The sequence below is a fragment of the Eurytemora carolleeae genome, unplaced genomic scaffold, assembly GCF_000591075.1.
Source record: "Eurytemora carolleeae unplaced genomic scaffold, Eaff_2.0 scaffold141, whole genome shotgun sequence".
NCBI classification, from domain to species: domain Eukaryota; kingdom Metazoa; phylum Arthropoda; class Copepoda; order Calanoida; family Temoridae; genus Eurytemora; species Eurytemora carolleeae.
The window spans coordinates 218,132-238,127 of record NW_019396386.1 but is presented as its reverse complement, the minus strand read 5'-3'; the positions used below and the strand labels follow the sequence as shown (position 1 = coordinate 238,127).

Sequence of the window (19,996 nt, the reverse complement as noted above, 5' to 3'; positions counted from 1 at the left end):
AGGTTAGACATGCGGAGAAAGTCCTCCCATCCTCTCACCAACAATATTGTTACGAACAACCTCCGCTAATAAGCAGTTACGTTATATAAGAATTTTTAGTGTTCGCTGTTCATTGCTAGGAAAACAACATGTGAGCACAATCCGAGTATCTAATTCTAGCTTTAATAAACAACCTTAATGTACACATATCCAATTTTTTAAAGCTATACTGGCGGCGAAACTATATTCCTTTAACAACATGAAATACATTTCGGACTGTTCAGATTTCGTCTTACTGTACCTACGTTTTATAGACATATGACTGAGATGTTGATGTATAATTTTATTTGTCAATTATCCTTTTTTAAATAAAAATTATAGTTTGCAATCTTCTCAAAGCTCGCCTCAAACTCTAATTTTGTGATCCTTTAAAACGTTGTTAGCATGAATTCTGTTAGATCAAATAAGCTTTGTTTGAAAAATCAAATGTTTACACCATCAGGTTACAAAGATATAGAGTAGAAGCTTTTTAGTCCGTGGAAAATGCTCAATTCCTTTGTATCAACATGGATTCCTTTTGTATAGAGGTTTGTGTGCTGAACAGCGTACCATTGATACATTTTATACATTAGCTTGGGACAATATCAACTCTATACCATACTACAAGGTACATTTTATACATTAGCTTGGGACAATATCAACTCTATACCGTACTACAAGGTACATTTTATACATTAGCTTGGGACAATATCAACTCTATACCATACTACAAGGTACATTTTATACATTAGCTTGGGACAATATCAACTCTATACCGTACTACAAGGTACATTTTATACATTAGCTTGGGACAATACCAACTCTATACCATACTACACGGTACATTCTATACATTAGCTTGGGACAATATTAACTCTATACCATACTACAAGGTACATTTTATACATTAGCTTGGGCCAATATCAACTCTATACCATACTACAAGGTACATTCTATACATTAGCTTGGGACAATATCAACTCTATACCATACTACAAGGTACATTTTATACATTAGCTTGGGACAATATCAACTCTATACCATACTACAAGGTACGTTTTATACATTAGCTTGGGACAATATCAACTCTATACCATACTTTTATACATTAGCTTGGGACAATATCAACTCTATACCATACTACAAGGTACGTTTTATACATTAGCTTGGGACAATATCAACTCTGTACAATACTACACGGTACGCTTAATGGGCGGAAAATATATTAAAAAAAGAACCGACATAATTTTCGTAGCATAGACAATTTTGTTGATTTTTTGGCCTAATCATACGCATTTTTTTATTAAAGCCAAACAACTAGGCAAATAACCTTTTAATAAACGAAAATAGAGTAAGCAACGTTTTGTTAAAAAAAAATCTGTTTTAGGGTCACAAATACAGCCTTATCAGATTAAATGAAAATTTGAAAGAGAAGAAAGGGCGGAAGAAATGGGAAATTGTCAGCATCAAAAATACTTCTAACATAATTGGTTAGTATATAAATATATGTACGTAAGGATATAGTATATAAATATATGTACGTATTTATATATGTATGTCACCATCATGGCCACCTTAAAGCGCCAATATAATTTGGCATTGTTTTTAAACCTTTTTTCTAGAATTGTAATAAGTGCAGATCTCAATTGCTAGTTGTGAAGGTAGAAACAAACAGGAGATAGATAAACTAACAAAACAGGAAGAATGTCAAGCTAATCAAATAATAAAAACTTTAGAAATTGAGTTTCATAGCAAAAGAGCAAGTCTACGGAGACAGAACCAAGAAATGCTTAATTCCGTACAATGTACTAGAAAAGCTAGAAAATGTTCCAGTAAATCTTATTCATGTTTTAAATTTACAAAATTTACTTGATTATATTGAAGTACATTTAAAAGTAGAAGAAAAATATACATATTTAAAAGAAAAATTGAATTAGAAAAACATTTTTCAGACTTTATACAAAATCGTAATTTACCAAGTGTTTTACGTATGCTTATCAACTCACAAAGAAGGTACTTGGAGTTTGTTAGAAACTATTATCACGCTAAGACCGATTATTGCATTAAGTTTAATAGCTAGAGCTAAATATCCAAGCTATGCCCCCCCCCCCCATAGATTCCACTACGGAAATCGCAAATGTTGTATTAGGTTCAAGAAGATAGTAGAAGAATGTTGCAGTACAAGCACGGGTTTCTTGATCCTAAATATTATGAACATAAGTAACAAATAAAAAATAAGGGGGGGGGGTTACAATAAGTAAGAGTAAGAATTAAAATTAGAATAAAAGTAAGAATACGTGTAAGGATTAAAGAGATAACTAAAAAAGAAGTGTACAGAAGTGTAAGGTATACAGTAAGTAAGAGTAAGAGTTAAAATAAAATAGAGGTAAGAATAAGTATATAAGAGTTAAAAGATAAGTATAAATAGGGTACGAAAGTGTAAAAAATACAATATGAAATAGAAGAAAAGTGTAAGGGTTGAAGAGATAACTAAAAAAGAAGTGTACAGAAGTGTAAGGTTTACAGTAAGTAAGAGTAAGAATAAGTATAAGAGTTAAGAGATAAGTATAGATAGGGTAAGAAAGTACAATAAGTAATAAGTAATAAAGTACAATAAGTAAGAGTAGGAATAAAAGTGTAAAGTATGAATACCTGTAAGTTTAGCCAGGTTTCATGTTTAGATGTTAACAAACTAGGGTTTCCCGGACTACACTAAACAATAAAAAATTTTAATATTTAAAATATAAATCAATAAGTTAGTCTTAAAATAGGAGGGGGGGGAGAATGAATAAACAATATTCAATTTAAATAAAAGGTAATAAGTGGTGGGAAAGGGAGGGGGTTTGTATAGTTTTCATGAATATAATAAAAAAAAGAAAGGGGAAAAGGGGGGTGGGTAAGGGGTAAAAATAAAATATTACCATTATACCTTTATAATGGAAACCTTTTCTTCCATTTCACAATGTGGTTTCCTAGGTTTCAAGCTAGGCTGGCTCACAGTATCAAATGAATAAACAATAAAAACTAAATAAAAGTTCACCCTGTATATGATGCAGAATAACACTGAGTAAAACAAGTAATAATGAAGAAACTAGTTGTAAAACAGGCCAAACCACAGGATATGGTAGAAAGACCAATGTCTTCAAGCAGCTTTGTTTCCTAAGTTAGATTTCCAGATATGCCTGAAATATACGAGTTATTATAGAACTGTTTAAGTAAATAAAAAGTACGAAAATACATTAGATTGACGATACATTGGATTGAAAAACAAATTATTCATCTGCCTTGGGATTTATCCGATTCCGGAATTAACATAGTTTCAGGAACGCAGATTTGTGTTGGATGATTGTTGAATTGATCAAGATCAGACTTGTCTAATGTATCCCTATGATCATGAACATCAGTAGGTAGAGGAGGAGGAATACTAGCTTAAAGAACATTTTCAAATATTTGCTACAACTTTGTACTCATACATCATCTTGATTGGAGTTCATGCCGCAAATTGTGATTTAAAATGTTGATAATTGTGACAAAAAACAGCGGCCGATTTCTCCGCCGCCAATCGTCTGATGGACGATTTTTTCCCATAATTAGAAAGGTATTAAAGTCCTCTATAGCAATTTTACTATTTTTGTTCAATAATCGTCGGTTTTTACTTTTTTCACATTTTTTTGGGAATAATATTCAGCTGTAGTTGAGGAATCTGAAACATGTTTTGAATTTGCAATTGCTGAAAAACGCCACGAGTTACAGCCTTCGACCTCTAAAACTGTTGGAGGCTCTGAAGGGCTCATTTTTTTAGTTAGAGGTCCAATTTTCATTTTCGCCCAACATTTTCATATATTTTCGTATATTTGACTTTTTGTTTGGAGGTCGTCTTCATGCCGCAAATCATGATTCAAAATGCTGACTTTTTTGTAAAAACAGGGGCCAAGAACTCTGCTGCTGGTCAACTTAGAGGTAGATATGGTAAGACACGGGGAGAAACAGGCAAAGTTGGGGTTGGGACATAATCTAGTATATGCTAAAAATTCGAGACAACAACTCATATTATCAAATATTCAGCGAGATGGTTTTACAATTTATTATTATTATTTTATACAAACACTAATAAATGAGAAAATACTATACGATCGATGTAAATGAATAATAATCAGATTGAGGTGGATCTTCAGGGTAACCTCTCATCAAACGGGTTGATTCACAACTAACTCCTTTTCCCCGAGGCTTCACTNACTGGTTTATTTTGCTACGTGTACAACATGTGAAATAACAACGAGAATTTTCAAAGAATATTTTTGCGTTTTTTACCCTTGCTGTACACAGGAGGAATCTTCAAGATTGTGAAAAGTAGATTTACCACGAGTATAACACAAGGAGGGTACGTGAATTAATCACGTGAATTATCAACCAGTTCTCCATAATGCTAATCTCGTTGAAAACCTGTTTCGCAACTGGTGTTGCCCTAGTTTGTATAAAAATAGTACCGAGTTGAACTCCTTTGAACCGAACCGTAAGCACTCCGTTGCTCAATCCTCCTCATGTTGAATAAATACACAGGATAGGGTTTGAACTTTATTTCGGATTAGCAGCTTCAGTCTAATAAACAAAGAACATTTATTTCTCATGGAAAAAGCATTGAGGGTACAAGAAACAAATGAAGTATCCCTCAGGCATTAAAAAACCATGAACAACCCAATATTTATCATACAATTACTTATAAAATTATTTCTCAAGGATACATATTGAATATAAGAACTAAATATTTTAGAACTTTTTCTTGAACATTGAATAGAATGAAAATAACATTTAAACATATTTACCACAGTCATTCGCAGGGTTTTCAGCACGAAATATTAGCACACTTTACGGATTCCAACTATATACTAACATAAACGTTTTACTATAAATCCGTCCAATACACAAACTGCGCTTGCGCAGTACAATCAAAACATATAAAATAAAACAAGTTTCTCCTCGTATTCAATTCCTTCCAGAAACATCTTTACAGAATACTCTCTCGTCACAGGGGCGAACAAGAATTCCCCATTGAGTAGGGGCGTACCATAGACTCTAAGGGACGCGATATGGCTCACGTAACAAAACCTGTGTATTAATGTTTGTTGGGTTATCGCCGTCAGAAACTAAGTCTGAGTCCCGGACTCGGTGGGACGTGGGAAGAAACAGGCCAAGCTAGGGTTGGGGGTAAGAGGTCTTGGATGCGGTCTGGTCTGAACCTCTCCTGACGCAGGATGGGTTCCTGAAGAAAGAGAGGGGAAAATTTGGTGAAATTTGATATTTTCTTGGAAAATTGAGCATCTTGCCGCGTCATCTGGGCGTCCCGGACTACGTCCAAGACTCAGCCACTCTATATGGGATGTACATGTTAGTGAACTAAACATTTACTTCATTAAATTGAAATTTTATAAATCCAAAATTTAGGTGAAACTGAAATGGTTCCCTTGGGTTCCTCTATGGCTACAGGCCGACGAAATTGGACCCTAGCAAAAGGTATATATTGTGTTTGGATTGAATTGCATTGAATTGGTGCTATGGAAACGCCTCAACACGGAAACGCCCCAACAAGGAAATAGGTCCAAAAAAACGAAACCTCTCCAAAATGAAAATTTTTGAGGCGTTTCCTGTTTTCTCAAAAAGTTCAGGAAATTTCCTACTTTTTTCGATCCGTTTCCTCGATCTTTAGGTCTGATTCCGGCTAGTACGGGTCTTTCACTTTTCAGTTTTTGACGGATTTCCGATAATTCTTAAAAAAACAAAGGAATTACGGACCAAAAGTCACTTTTGGACCGTTTCCGTGTTAGGGCGTTTTTGTGTTGGGGCGTTTCCATAGCACCATTGAATTGCAGTTTTGTAGTTTTGAGATGTTTAGGAAAGCAAAGTTGGTCGTTTCGATTCGTCAGTGATAAATTATAAATCCAAAATTCAGGTGAAACTGAAATGGTTCTCTTGGGTTCCTCTATGGCTACGGGCCGACGAAATTGGACCCTAGCAAAAGGTAGATAATTAATTAACCCTGTAACAGATTTAGAAAATCAAACAAGTATTTTCTTTTATGTGTTCGGATTGAATTGCATTGAATTGGATTCGCCTTAACACGGAAACGCTCCAACACGGAAACCCGAAAAGCGGAAATCTCTCCAAAATTTTTGAGGCGTTTCCTGTTTTCTCAAAATTTTTTGGAAATTCCTCAAATCTTTTTTTTACAGGAATTTCCCACTTTTTTCGATACGTTTCACCGATTTTAAGGTTGGATTCCGGTTTATACGGGTCTTATATTTTTGAGAGATTTCCCAATATTTTTGAGGGATTTCTCAATATTTTTGATCCGTTTCCTCATTTTTTGGTTCCGTTTCCAGTTTTCAGAAAAAGTTTTAAATTCTGAGTTTGTTGATCGGTTTTATCTTTTCTTTCAATCCGTTTCCTCATTTTTTGGTTCCATTTCCGGTATTCAGAAAAAGTTAATCATTCTCAGTTCTTTTTTTTGATCAATTTCCTCATATTTTTGGTAAGTTTCTGGTTTTAAGAAAAAATATTTGGCCTTTTTTTGGAGTTCTGGATCAAAATCCGTTCGGAACATTTCCTGTAGCTTTTACTGTACTTTTCCGATAATTCTTGAAAAAAGAAGTAATTATGGACCAAAATTCACTTTTGGTCCGTTTCCGTGTTAGTGCGTTTTCGTGTTGGGCGTTTCCATAGCACCATTGAATTGGAGTTTTGTAGTTTTGAGATGTTTAGGAAAGCAAAGTTGGTCGTTTTGATTCACCACTGATAAAACCCAACGAAACAAACAATTTAAAAAAGATTGTCTTTTGAACAAACCATATTTTCGACAGTTTTATGGTTTCTTTTAATGCTATCTTTTTCCTACCAGTTAATAACATTTAAGAAATTAAAATGTATTTTAAATTGAATTTTAAGTATTAAAAATGTTAGAAAATCTGTCGTTTTTTACATCGTTTCTAAAAAGCGGTCCCTAACATATATGGAAGATCATTCAAATAAATTTTTGTAAATTTTTTTATAGAAGTCTGTTCGCTGAGAGTGATTCCCCTTGAACTATCAGCTTGTTTTGATGATGAGTTTACATGTACTATTGATGGAAAATGTGTAGATATTGAGAAACGTTGTGACAAATATCCAAACTGTAAAGGTAAATGTCGTCTTCCTTATCAAGTCAGAAATCCACCAACAAAATTAGAAAATTCACAAACCAGTGTCGCAGATTCTGGAACCAGAGAAGATCTACTAATTTTTCTCACCTTTTATACATTCGATATTCATTATGTATTTCTATCTGAAGCAATAAATTTACTTTCTAAAAACAATACTCTCACAGAGAAGAAGAACAGAGTTCTTGAAACAAACTCTGATCATTTTATTTCTACATCTTTGCAACCCGACTTAAACGTCGAAGACCTTTGAAATTTCAAATTCTGAAGATCAAGTCTAAGTTTCAGAGCATCAGGTTGCAAAGATTATGATGCCTTTATAAACGCAACTGGGTCCGGGGGGTACGCACATTCCCCGCCGTTTTTCTTTTGAGGAGGCTCCTCTCCCATTCAATCTTTCCCCCTCCCGGCTTCAAAATGCTTCAGTTGTACCCTTGTAAGTCAAAATTCCTCTTTATATAGAAATATATTTCTTCAACAGCTAAAACATTTTTTTTTATAGATTTTTCGGATGAAATCGGATGTGACGTGATTTTACCGCTGGAAAACTATAATAAAGATTTTCCTCCAATAGAGATTAATAAAGACAATTCATATAAACGTCTTCAGGTATGTAATATTAAGACACTCTTCATTCATGAAGTGTCATGTCCGATTCACAATGGGAACTTTAAAACCTTTTCTTTGAGTTTCAATGATGAATATTTCGTTGTCTTGTTTTATTAATCTGGAAAAATGTTGAATCCCGACAACTTTCTTCATTGTCTCGGCTGCATAAATTTGCAACAAAAAGACTAAAGTTAAAAATAATAATTATCAATCCACTTTATACATGAATGGAGGTTTACTTGAAATTTCAACTTCAGTCCCTTAAAAACGTGATTGAAAAATTAGAAAAATAATACACAAATATTATAAAAAAAATCTTAATGTTAAAAATCAAAACTTTCTTTTCTTTGTCTACAATTTCTATTTTTTCAAAGAAGATGCTTTATTTAAAATGTTGTAAAGTTTTTTTAAACTCAGAATTAACGCAATATTCAAGATTAACTATAGTTATATATATAGGGTTAAGATTTAAGTATGGTAAAAAATCAAATCATTCAAAAAATCATGTAAAAATACACATTTGAAGGTTCACATTGGAATTGAAATATCCGCAATTCTGTCCATCAATGAGGTTGAACAATCGTTTGAGACCAGGTACAGTAGTACAATAACTATCTTCACATTAAGAGAATATCTATTCTCGATTTTTTTATTTCTATTTTAAAAAACTACGGTCAACGCCAGTCACTATAGCTTGTACATTATGACCGGAGAAAATGATTTTCTTAAAATTTAATTGCGTATGTGAAAGTTAAGTCTTGTTTTACCTTGAATTAAGGAACTACACTGAGCCACCATTATGGGCTGCCAAATAAGCGATTTTTTTAGTGAAGTGATGAAAGAAAATTTTTTAATTTTGTATTTACATCTTAAAAACAACATGACAAAGAAACTTTGAATATTTTGATAATTTGCCCATGTGACCAATCACTTTAAGCTGATAAACTTCTTTACTTTTAGGTTTCAATTGACACTTCGTTGGAAGGATTTTCGTCTAGGAAAGACAATAATATTTATCGGTCAAGTTTATTTAGTTTTCAAGTTTTCGATTTGCTTTCTTACAGCTCACAACAAAAATTTGAAATAATAAATAAATGTTGTGTTTAGCATATCAGTATTTAAAGAATGACTCTAATTTAAATACCCTCGCTCAATCAGAGGTGGAGAAACTCTGGCTTCCTAGGTACAGTGGTCGCTAATTATATCAATACAATGAAGACGACTTTATGTTAATAATTCTTTAATCCATAACGCGCACTTATTTTTGAGCCTACTAAACATCCATGTATTGCGTTAAAAAGTCCTCGGCCAGGAGGTACAATCTCCACAATGGGTGGGGTCGTTTCTTTTCTCTAAAATTCCGTTTAACCTTAGAACATTTGCTGGATTTAAAAAAAAAATTTTGATAGTAATTTTATTTATTTTTATACGTTTTATACAACAGAACAAAATAAATTGTGCATTTTCTATGATAAAATTGAGGATTTTTCAAAATAAATGACATAAAAGATGTTTGATTTTTTTTGAAAACTTAGGAAAAGGGACCTATTACACATTTCGAGTACATTTTGAAGGTTAAAATGGCATTTTAGAGCAAAATGTTTCATCGACGACCAACAGATTTATGAGCATTGAATCCACTAGTAACATGTTTAAAGAAAATAGTAGGCTAAAATGTCTAAACGCACTTTTTCCGAGACACCCTGTATTTATATATATATATCAATATGTTCATGTATTTCTATAACAATTCGAGTTTGCTTCAGGGTAATTTTTCTAAACACTAAAGCTCGAATGTTGAGTAATATCGATGAAAGTTCGTTTATCACCGTTCAACGAAACGAGGAACCCGTTTACAGGTATTTATTGCAGAGGGGGGGGGCACGGGGCATCAAATAAATGATAAAAGTGTTAAAAATGTTTTCTTCTTTCTTTCTAAAAAAGGCATAATAATCTAAAATATGGTGCATTATAATTTTTTATTAAATAGAATAGCAAAAGTCTTTTTTTAGCTATTAACGTGGTAAAAAAACGATTCGAAATCTATATACATATTTGCCAATAAAAAAGTTGCAAAACCAAATTCAAAATTGATAAAGATACAGTGATAACCAGAGAACCCTGAAATAGGAAGTCAACTTTTAGAGTCAAGATATGAAGCTTTAAATAGTCCAATAAACATGAGACATAGCATTGTTCAGTTTAAACAGACCCATTTTTCTGATTAAGTGATTTAATAACTTACTATTAAAGCAATTTGCTTTGTAACAACATCAAATACACTTCAGTACTGTTTTAATGTCGTCTTCCTATTCAACAGTTTTCTGGTTCTCACTGCAAATAATAAAATTTGTTAAACATTGTGTTAAAAATTGCTTCTAGCAGGTACAATCTCCATAAATAGAGGGGTCGTTGATAAAATATTTTCTTAAGATATTACAATTGGTTTTTAATCCCCAAAGCGTCGTTTTATTGTACTAAAAAGTGGTGCTAACATAAAATGGTTGTCGTCGTGGAAACATTTTACTCTAAAATGTCGTTTAAATCTTCAAAATGTATTAAAAAGTTCAACAAAAAAATATTTTTTTTCCGTCATTTATTTTTTCAAATCCCAAATTCTATTATTAAAAATGCGTACTTTATTTTTTTCTGTTGTAAACAACGTAAAAGTAAAATTATAGTTTAAAGGAATTTAATCTTTGTCACAAACTTTTATTTTCCAATGCCTGTGCAACCCATGTGTCGTAAAGCTTAGATATTTCAAACTAAAAATACTGATAGGGACCAAGCACATTTTCGAATATTATGCAATTTATGGAAATTGTACCTACTAGATTCACTTGTAAACACAATATAACGATATTAAGAAGATTAAAAAGCCCAAAGGCAGAGAAACACAGCTTATGATCAAAATCTGAATAATTTTTTTATGTTTAGCGCTTTGTCTAGCCTGGAGAATGTTGATCTGTTTACTGGTCAAGGGAATTATCTCGTTTTATCCAGCGGATATAATATTAATTGGATTTGTAATTATCAAATGCAAATGTATCCTTTTGATACTCAGATCTGCAGTATGGAGTTCAGGTCTGGAAGAATAATTAGAGATTGACACGCGTGACTTTTTTTCATTTCGTTTGTTCATCGTTTCTGAACAACATATTTCGTTGTTTTTTTTCCATTAAGTAAAATCGTTCGTTAATTAATATCATTCATTCAGAAAAATCGTTCGTTCAGTAAAAAACGTTTGTTTTGTTTTCTAAATCGTTTTTTTCGGAAAAACCCGATCGTTTTTAAAAACCGAGAATTTTTTATTTCTCTGAACAATCCATTTTGTTCCTCCATCGTTTGTTTTTTTATGAACGACATAAATTTTGTACGAAATATTTTGTTCGTTCTAAAAAATTTCGTTCGTTACCAGCGGAAAGGGTAATTCGCCGAAAATTTTCGCGACATTTCGCTTTTATCAGTTAAGGGAAAAAATGAGAAATTTTCGCGAAATAAAAAGCGAAAATTTCGAGAAATTTTTTTTGGGATATACTTCAAATGCTGAGCTCTTAGAGCAAAGAATTCCACAAGTTTGATTGGTTTTTGGATTTTCTCCAAAAAATGTAGTTATTACCAAAATATTTTTTTTTCAATTGAAATAAAAATAAAAATGAAATCATCTTTATATTTAGACTTCAAGTTTGTTTTAAAGCTTATTTGATCAATGGAACTAGCCATTGAAATAAGACAAGTACACAAACGTTTCATAAATTTACCTATAAAACTGTTATTTTGGCACAACGTGCAAAAAAAATTTTGGACTTAAATTAGATTATATTTTGTTCCTCGCTAAAGCTCGGGACAAAATTGAATCTAAAAAGGCTTGAACCTTCTAAGAGAAAATTTCTATCCAAAAACTTTATAAGAATTACCAAATTATCAGTGTTATAAAAATTTATTCTCCTACTTGTGCTTAAAATCAGAACTAGAGGCGCTACGAGGTCATACAGTTGTACTATATAATGTTTACAGTTAAATGAATGTTTGCAGGGCAGAAGGAAATACAAGAATAAATGTTGAAGTTGTGATGGACTATCTGAGATATTTGGGCCCTCAAGTAATATTTTATTCGAAACTAATAAAAACAAATAGGAAAAGAAGACCGTTTTAGTATAAACAACAACTTGACAGTAAAAAACCTTTTAATTATGAAATATCTATTTATTTGATTAAAAAGAGAGAATATTGAGACTAATTCTGCATAGTGATCAGAATTATTTAATCAATATTTTTAAAACATACAATGAAACATTTTCGTCATATTTTGTTATTTTCAAATTTTTAATCGAACTTTTTAAAAAAGGAAAGAAAATATTGTACCAGTACATACTTCGGACGCTACAAAGGTCGGACAGTACAAACCTAAGACTTACAAACGTCGGACAGTACAAACTTCGGACCAGGACAAACGTCGGACTGGTATAAACGTCGGACCCACAAACTTTGGACGCTACAAAGGTCGGACAATACAAACCTAAGACTTACAAACGTCGGACCAGTACAAACGTCGGACGGATACATTTATAAGAAAAAACGTCGGACTTTGGTTGAGTATGAAAAAAAATACAATTGCTATTAGAAATAAATTAAAAGTCACTCACTTATTGTGTTGAAAATCAAAGACAACTGAATAAAGTCTCATCCTTTGAAGGTAGCACTTTATAAAACAACAGACCATAAAGTAGTTGAGTTCAATTGTCACAAACTTTGATGTTTCAATGCCTATATCTGTAACCCGATGTCGTATAACCTTTAATATTTCAACCTATGAAATCTATAAGATCAAACAATTTAAGTTTGAAAGTATCAAAGGTTGCAAAGATATGGGGATGAGAATATTTGAGTTAGTGACAAAAACTTTTTGGTAGAACTTAGTTCCTTTGGGTAGATTTGTATTAGACCAGTCGAAAAAAGGAAATAACATTTTGATAAAAAAATCTTAAAGTTCAAATCATTTTTTCCTTTAGTCCGACGTTTGTACTGGTCCGAAGTTTGTACTGTCCTACGTTTGTCCCAGTCCGACGTTTGTACTAGTTCGACGTTTGTCCTGGTCTAACTTTTGTACTGTCCGACGTTTGTAAGTTTTAGGTTTGTACCGTCCGACGTTTGTTGGTCCAACGTTTGTACTGGTGCCGAAAATAAATTTCATCCGATTCTTTTTAGGATTTGACTCAATATTTTATACGGCGGACAAATATTACAATAAGGTTTACAACATTCATCTTTTTTCTATTTTTTAAATCAGTTTTTATAAATGTTTTCTACACAGCATGTTAATTTTCAAGTACCGCTTGGGTCAATTTTCAAAAACAACAACAATTCTTAAACTAGCAAATTCATCTCTAAACAAAAAGCAAAAAAAAATTTTTAGTAATATTCAATCTTCTTTTTTTGTAGTTTCAGTTTTGTTGTTGAATTTTTTAAAATCTGAAAGATATCAAAGAATGTAGATTTTTTTATCTTTTTGCATATTGTAATCTTGGCGTTTTCATTTTGTGTCGCCATTCATTTTATGTTAAGCACTTTTGTTTTACTATATGCCAAGAAAAATCTAAATCCATTTAAAGTTTAAAAAACTAAATCAAATCTAACCAAAAAAATTGTAGGTTCTAAAATCGAGGATCCCTAATCTTTATAATAAAGCTCTTCGCTCATATATATATATATTTGTATATATATATACAAATGGATGGAAACATGCCACCATTTTAATTGAAGGTCCCTAGAAATTACGTTTATTATCTCTTTAAGATTTAATAAATTGTATATTTTCTCTACAAAAAAATAATGGATGTTCTAAAATAAATATTTTTGCATTCTGTCCAATACAGTTAGGAACTGAGTTTTTGCCACCTTTGTAACCTGATGGTCTAAACCTTTGCTATTTCAAACTTAACTTATTTGATCTAACATAATTCATAATTTAAAATATAAAAGGTCTACGGCATTGGGTTGCAAATATAAAAGGATTGAATATTTAGAGTTTATGGGAATTTAGAGGTATTTTCCTTAATTAAGTTTTTTACTCACCCTGTGTTTTATATTGTTTTTTTTTTTAACATTTTTCCTTATGTTTTTCTATATAGATATTTGAAATTTTCCAAATTGTTTTCTGCTTGATTTTTTTTTTATTTTTTTTTATTTTTTTTACAAATATTTGATACAAATTAAACAGAATAGATACTTGATAGCCGAGACAAGAGAAATGTTCGACAAATTATTTTTGTGTTTTCAAATATCTGTATTTTTGTGTTTTCAAATATCTGTATTTTTGTGTTTTCAAATATCTGTATTTATTTTTTCCTACTTTTTAGATGGAACTTTTGTATTTACAATGTATTTTTTACACGCATTGGCACATTGTTCCGTATTTGGTGCATTCCTTATATCTAACCTACCGGGTTAACCACAAAGGATTAGACGTGAAAGACGACTGTAAGAAATTTATATTGTCTGCTTTATGATTACCTGCAAAAGTTTCTTTTTTCTTTTGCAAATCATTAAAAAGGCCATAAAAAGACTATTAAGGTAGAAAAACTTAATCTAACATTGAAATTGTTATATTTTAATAGTTTCAGGTCGTCTTTACAGTCTCATACACGTTGGTAACCCTCTGTAATATTGAACCGTCGCCTGGGGAGTCAATGAAGACACTGAAATTGACTTTCTTCAATGTGGCATTTTTTCAAGTATATCGTAAAAACATTTCCGCTACATTTAACAATCAACATTAAAACCTCTTAGAGTTGAGATTTGGAAAATATTGTCTGCCTTTTTTTGTGCATGGAAATGAAAAGTATTTTTTAAGTTTTTTAAATTACATATTTATTTGATATTTTCAGACCTGAGGATGAGGCAGTAGTTGTACAAATAACCCTAGGAAGACGACTTTTAGGTTTTTAATGATTTAATCAAATTTGTTTTCTCGTTTATGATGTGATATTAACAGAAAACAGATTGTAGTTAGAACAGCAAAATGGAAATTACGGTATAATTGTGCCTTTTAAAAAAAAGAGTCTCATAAGGTCACAATTTATCTTTTGAAGAGCACTATACATCCCTTTCTCCACCTATTTCATGTTAATTGATTGACAAATTAGGAACTATTCTGACTGTTTATATTCCAACCTTGCTAATGATGCTGATATCCCAGTCGACAAACTACTTTAAACCATTCTTTTTTGAGGTAATTCAAACGTGTTTCTTAGTGACTCTCAATGAAAATATGGCAAAGTCCGATTCACAAGAGTACTCTTGAAACCTTTATCTGATAAAAAATGTGGAAGATATTGACATTTTTCTAGGTCTAAAAATGTTTAATTCTGATAATTCCTGCATGTTTTCCGGTAGCATGAAAATGTGCAAGTCATTTTTGCAGAGATCTAAATAATACTTTATCAGACAAAGCTTTTAATGAATGGTACTCTTGTGTTTTAATTATTATGGGTTCCAGTTTTTTTTATTATTATTATGGGTTCCAGTTTTCGGGCGAGGGGGGGGGGGGGGGGTGAAAACGGCAAAGAATGCAAGCTTAGAATGAGGAAAGAAAGCTAGGGTTAAAGAAGGAATCTAAAAAAGTGTAGAGAAAACGAACGAAATAAAATTTGCTTATTACATTTTAAGAATTGGGCATTTGTTTTTTTAAATGGAGGGTTAATTGAAATAATGTTAAGAGTCTCTTTAACTATATAATTTCTAGGCAATAGTAACTGTTAACCTCACTGTTATGCTTGTACTCGCAACCATGTTTTTACAAATATCTGGGGTAGGTCTTTTCATTCAAAATTCGGAATTTTTTTATCCAACATTTTTTATCACACCTTGCTAAATTTTAGCTTAGAGATAAAATATGTTCCAAAAGGGATTTTTCATTGGATTTCTGTCAGACGCAACCATTTTCATCTTTATAATAAAGCTCTATCGCTCATTTATATGTTCGCTAAAGCTGGCCAAACGGCTAAACCAAATTGGCTTCATAGACTTAAGAAATTATATAGAAACTAGAAATTCAAGGCGCTTCGCGCCCTTCTTTCTAGGCTTTTAGGGCGCTTCGCGCCCATCTTCTATTTAAATTGTGAGTACATGTTCTTTTTGTTTACATTTAAAAACAAAGAAGAAAAAAATTTTGCGGATTTTAAAAAAAAATTCGCGGATTTTCAAGAATATAATTTTTTTTTACAAAATTAAAAACCTTTAAATCACAATTTTTTTATCATTCATAAACCTTCCCTTTGGTCACGTGATGTCCCACAAAAAATTTGGGCCCGATCGGTTCAGCCCTTTTGACGTTTAATGGGCACAAACAAACAAACAAACAAACAAATAAACAGACAAGCCAAATTTATATATAGATTTACGGCGGGAGTAACTACGAATAACCTGATCAAAGCCGGGTAATTCAGATAGTAGTGTTATGAAAAATAACTTTTTGGAAATACAAATTCCAAAAATGTCAAACATACGCAATTTAGAAGCGCACATGAAAACCAAAAATCTATAACGTTTAAAAAAAGGATAAAGTTTGGATGGCCATTGCCCAACAAAAGTCCTATTCAGTCTTATTCTTATAGTTACATAAAAACTATAGAGAAATGTCCACATTTCCATACAAAGGGTCTGAATTTTGCATGCAAGTCTGACTTGTGATCTAGTTTTAAAATAAAAAAAATAAAAAATGGGGGAAAAAACTTTTCCTCTCATTTTCCCGCATTTTTTGGACATTTTTTCATAAAATTTGTTTTAGGTCCATGTGGGGTGTTAAAAGTCCTCAGTATTGGGTTTTAATTGTTGATGTTTTTGATGAGTACTTTAGCTCTCTCAATCCATTTTCAATTTTTTTAAAACGCTTTTCAGAAAATGACGTATAACATGAAATTAAAAAATAATTTTTTTTTGTGGCTTTTCGGTGAATTCTCCGATATTAAAACGTCAAATCGCAACTCTATGGACGATTTTGAAATTTTTTTATTGCAATATTTTTTAAGTGAAAACGCAGCGACCTCCGGTGGGTGGTCGGCTCAATTCCAATATTGATCACGCCTAATAATTATAGAGTCTACCTGCCACCTCGTATATTAAAATGGTGGATTTATGGTTGATCTTCAATTTATGCATTCCCTTCGTTCTGGTTATAATGCACACCTATATAGACTATCTCAGGTTATCTTTATTCATAAACATAAAGTTGTAATCTCTGTTTGGCTGTCTGTTTTTTTAAATTAAATTATCGTGTTGAAATATAGTTTTGGTTAATAGCTTAACAATTTAGCATAATGTGATAAAAGCAAACTAGTCCGGCAGGGTATTTGAAGTAGGATTTTTATATCAGATTCTTGGAGAGCCTAGCTAAAGTCCACAAACATTGAATATTTAAAAACGGGCCTCAGAACGATGGCCCATTAGTGACATTGTGAATAGGGTTTCAACGAAAGTGGATTTTAAATTTGCACAATTGCAAATGTAATTTTCTCAAAATTCCGCAATATTCCGCGCAATACCAGAACAAATGTATACAATTCCGCACAACGCAATTCCAATCGGAAACCATTAATGCGAAGGATTGGTATAGGTCGGATGCTGACAGGCTGGTCAATCATCATGGTAGAATGGAGGAAGTAAAAGGAGAGAAGAATAATGAAGAACAAAAAGATAAAACTGTAAATGTGTCCAAAATAACAAAACCCAGGGTGGGAAGCGCCAAGAATGGCTGGATGTCTCCCCAAGATTTTGTGGCAGATTTTAACGGGTAATATTTTTGTTGTTGAATTTTTGTTTTACATATAATTTTACAATTTTAACTACATGTGTATATACAGGTGTTTTTTTAATCTTGTCAATTTTTAAACTTTAATTACTTTTTCATTTTTTGTGATATTTCCATTTTTTAAGTTTAAGAATATGGAAAGCTTATTATGGGAAACCTGAGTAAATTTTGAAAATTTTTAAATTTTTTCACCAAAGCCTAGATCTGCCCATGAAACGGGTAAGCTGTTAATTTCAGCTCAAAAGCTATAAAAATGAGGACACAGCGTCCATAAAACCTGGCCAAAACGCAGTTCTATCTCGGTCACCATGGGTATAAATCGGCGCGACGGGGAGGCGACAGGGGTTTTAGCACTCCACTCTCATTTTTTGCACTGATCTTACTGTAATTTTGAGGGAACCCTCTCTATGACTAGGTCTAGATCTAAAAGATCGGAGCATTACTTCCAGTCTGCCTCTCAGTCGGAAGTTGAGCCGACGTCCGGCCGCTGAAAACTTCAGGAAAAGAGCAGCTTGTTTGTAGATTGAGGGCGGAGTGCGGACACATTGAACATCTTTTGAAATAATCATCTAATTATTTTTGTAAACAAAACCTCCCATAATATGTACTTAACAAATTTAATCCTAAGCATAATTTCTTCTTTATTTCCCTGTTGTGAAGAATCAAAATTGACAAGATTAAAATAAAACCCTGTATATGTACATGCTGGTTTTGTCCGCTAAACTTGAGCACTCATGTGGTAATGAGTAGGTGTACTAATTAGCATTATGCAAGGTCCTCACCTTATAATGAGTTGGTTGAGCTCTCTGATCCTTATTTCATTACCAATTCATCAAGGTATAATAGAGCAGTTGTTAGCTCATTTGATCCTTAATCCAAGGATCCACGGTTCAAGCCCCGTCAACTTCAAAATCAAAAACAGAAGAATTGAGCCCTACTGCAATGAGTGCTAGAACGAAACACGGTGACTTAGGATATAAATTTTTTCTTTGTAATTATTACGTTTTTGTCATAAAAACGTGGAAACAAGTTAACCAAAATGTTTTGAACGACTACAATCTAACATATATAAATGTTAGTTTATGGCAACTCAGAATTTAAAAAATGTTGTCAAAAATTAATTAGAATTCGTACTGTTTTTGAAATTTCGTTAATAAAGATTGATAAATGATATGCTTATTGCTTACAGAATTATGAATTATTTTGATTTGATTCTTGTATCAATTTTTTAGAAACTGCTGTGGTCTTTAGACCCAGAATTTTTAATACTGAGAAGAGATTTTAGGGGTATTTTTGAAGATTTATCTTTAAAACCTGAATCCCTTCCTCCAAAGAAACCCTTTTCGTAATTATCAAAATTTAAAAAAGTTTTTTTTAGTGGATTAGTGTCAACAGATGAAAGATCCCAGGATAAAGCGTTGATGAAATACTACAATATGCTTAGTAAAATGAGTACTAATATGAAGGCTAGTATTTTATATGCCAAACCAAGCTTTCGATAATTGGATTTCAACTTTTTATAGCTTTTTGGAAAAACGTCAAAAAAATGGTGGCATGATTTTTATACTTTTTTTGTTGCATATCTCACTCTTTTAAAAGTGAGATTGGATATTTTCCATTTTGTCGTTGTCCATTGAAGTTTTGAAATTTTGCACGCTTTTGCAAAAATTTACTATATAGTAACACTTTTACTGATATGTTCTAACTTCCAATTTTGTGAGCATATGTTATTTAAAGATGTTTCATTTAGAAAATGTTTTACTCAACATTTCCGTTGATATCATATNAAGTGAATACGTATATCCCCCAGAGCCGGCCCCCCTCCAACATATATTTTTAGGAGCTAGTACATTTTTGTATACAAACATTAACATAAAACATTTTTGTGTTTAATCATTTTTTAAAGGAAAATTTATCAGTTCGATAACTGCTCAATTTGTTGCAACTGATTAAAACTTTTGCTGCAAAATAAGCCTTTTTTTAATTATTTCGTACTTTAGAGTAGGGACAAATAGCTTTATTTTTAAGCAGCGCAAAGGAAGTTAGGTTCTGCAACATTTCGTTCCCTGGATACGGATCCGTAAAAAATCCTTCCCGATTTTTCAATCCGGATCCGCATCTAAACGGATTTGTTTTTAATTTTCTTTTCTCTTATTAATTGTTTGTTAAGGCTACCAAGTTCAAGATATGTATGTGGTTTGTTCATTGGGGAGTTCCTCTGATAGCTTTGGTTCTGTGCTGTGTATACTGGTATATTGGAATATTCAGCTACTTTGAACTCCTCTAAACTTTAATAGAAATATATTTTTTTCTTTATTTTTCTTCGTTATTTTTGAGGGATAGCGATAACAATAACATATTAATCAATTTA

The 19,996-nt window shown here is 32.0% G+C and overlaps 1 protein-coding gene and 1 long non-coding RNA gene across 3 annotated transcripts; one reads left to right on the top strand and one right to left on the bottom strand.

Annotated features, from left to right (window-relative positions):
• The first annotated feature begins 1,123 nt into the window (after positions 1-1,123).
• Positions 1,124-19,941, top strand: LOC111702219 (gamma-aminobutyric acid receptor subunit rho-2). Its single transcript, XM_023473834.1, has 19 exons — positions 1,124-1,165; positions 1,406-1,508; positions 5,461-5,529; positions 7,064-7,189; positions 7,711-7,817; positions 8,344-8,411; positions 8,778-8,815; positions 8,925-9,000; positions 9,584-9,676; positions 10,755-10,901; positions 11,853-11,919; positions 13,026-13,069; positions 14,705-14,757; positions 14,963-15,048; positions 15,562-15,627; positions 16,915-17,021; positions 17,431-17,607; positions 19,004-19,091; positions 19,796-19,941. Exons 3-19 carry the CDS (start codon positions 5,472-5,474, stop codon positions 19,910-19,912), a joined length of 1,518 nt encoding a protein of 505 aa, XP_023329602.1. The 5' UTR covers positions 1,124-1,165; positions 1,406-1,508; positions 5,461-5,471; the 3' UTR covers positions 19,913-19,941.
• Positions 1,910-5,072, bottom strand: LOC111702220 (uncharacterized). Of its 2 annotated transcripts, none has more exons than XR_002765377.1 (5): positions 4,842-5,072; positions 4,506-4,617; positions 2,948-3,200; positions 2,671-2,730; positions 1,910-2,219 (listed from the first exon to the last, which is right to left on the bottom strand). It is a non-coding gene; the product is annotated as an uncharacterized LOC111702220 (long non-coding RNA). The 2 variants fall into 2 exon arrangements; XR_002765378.1 differs by having other exon boundaries at positions 1,912-2,219; positions 3,059-3,200; positions 4,842-5,069.
• Positions 19,942-19,996: the final 55 nt, after the last annotated feature.

Bases quoted from the DNA above. Each gene is read 5' to 3' on its own strand.
- LOC111702219 (XM_023473834.1), top strand. From the start codon at position 5,472: ATGGTTCCCTTGGGTTCCTCTATGGCTACAGGCCGACGAAATTGGACC. The intron at 13,070-14,704 runs GTTTACAACATT...TGATATTTTCAG, and splicing joins CGGACAAATATTACAATAAG to ACCTGAGGATGAGGCAGTAG. The intron at 15,628-16,914 runs GTAGGTCTTTTC...TAATAATTATAG, and splicing joins TGTTTTTACAAATATCTGGG to AGTCTACCTGCCACCTCGTA.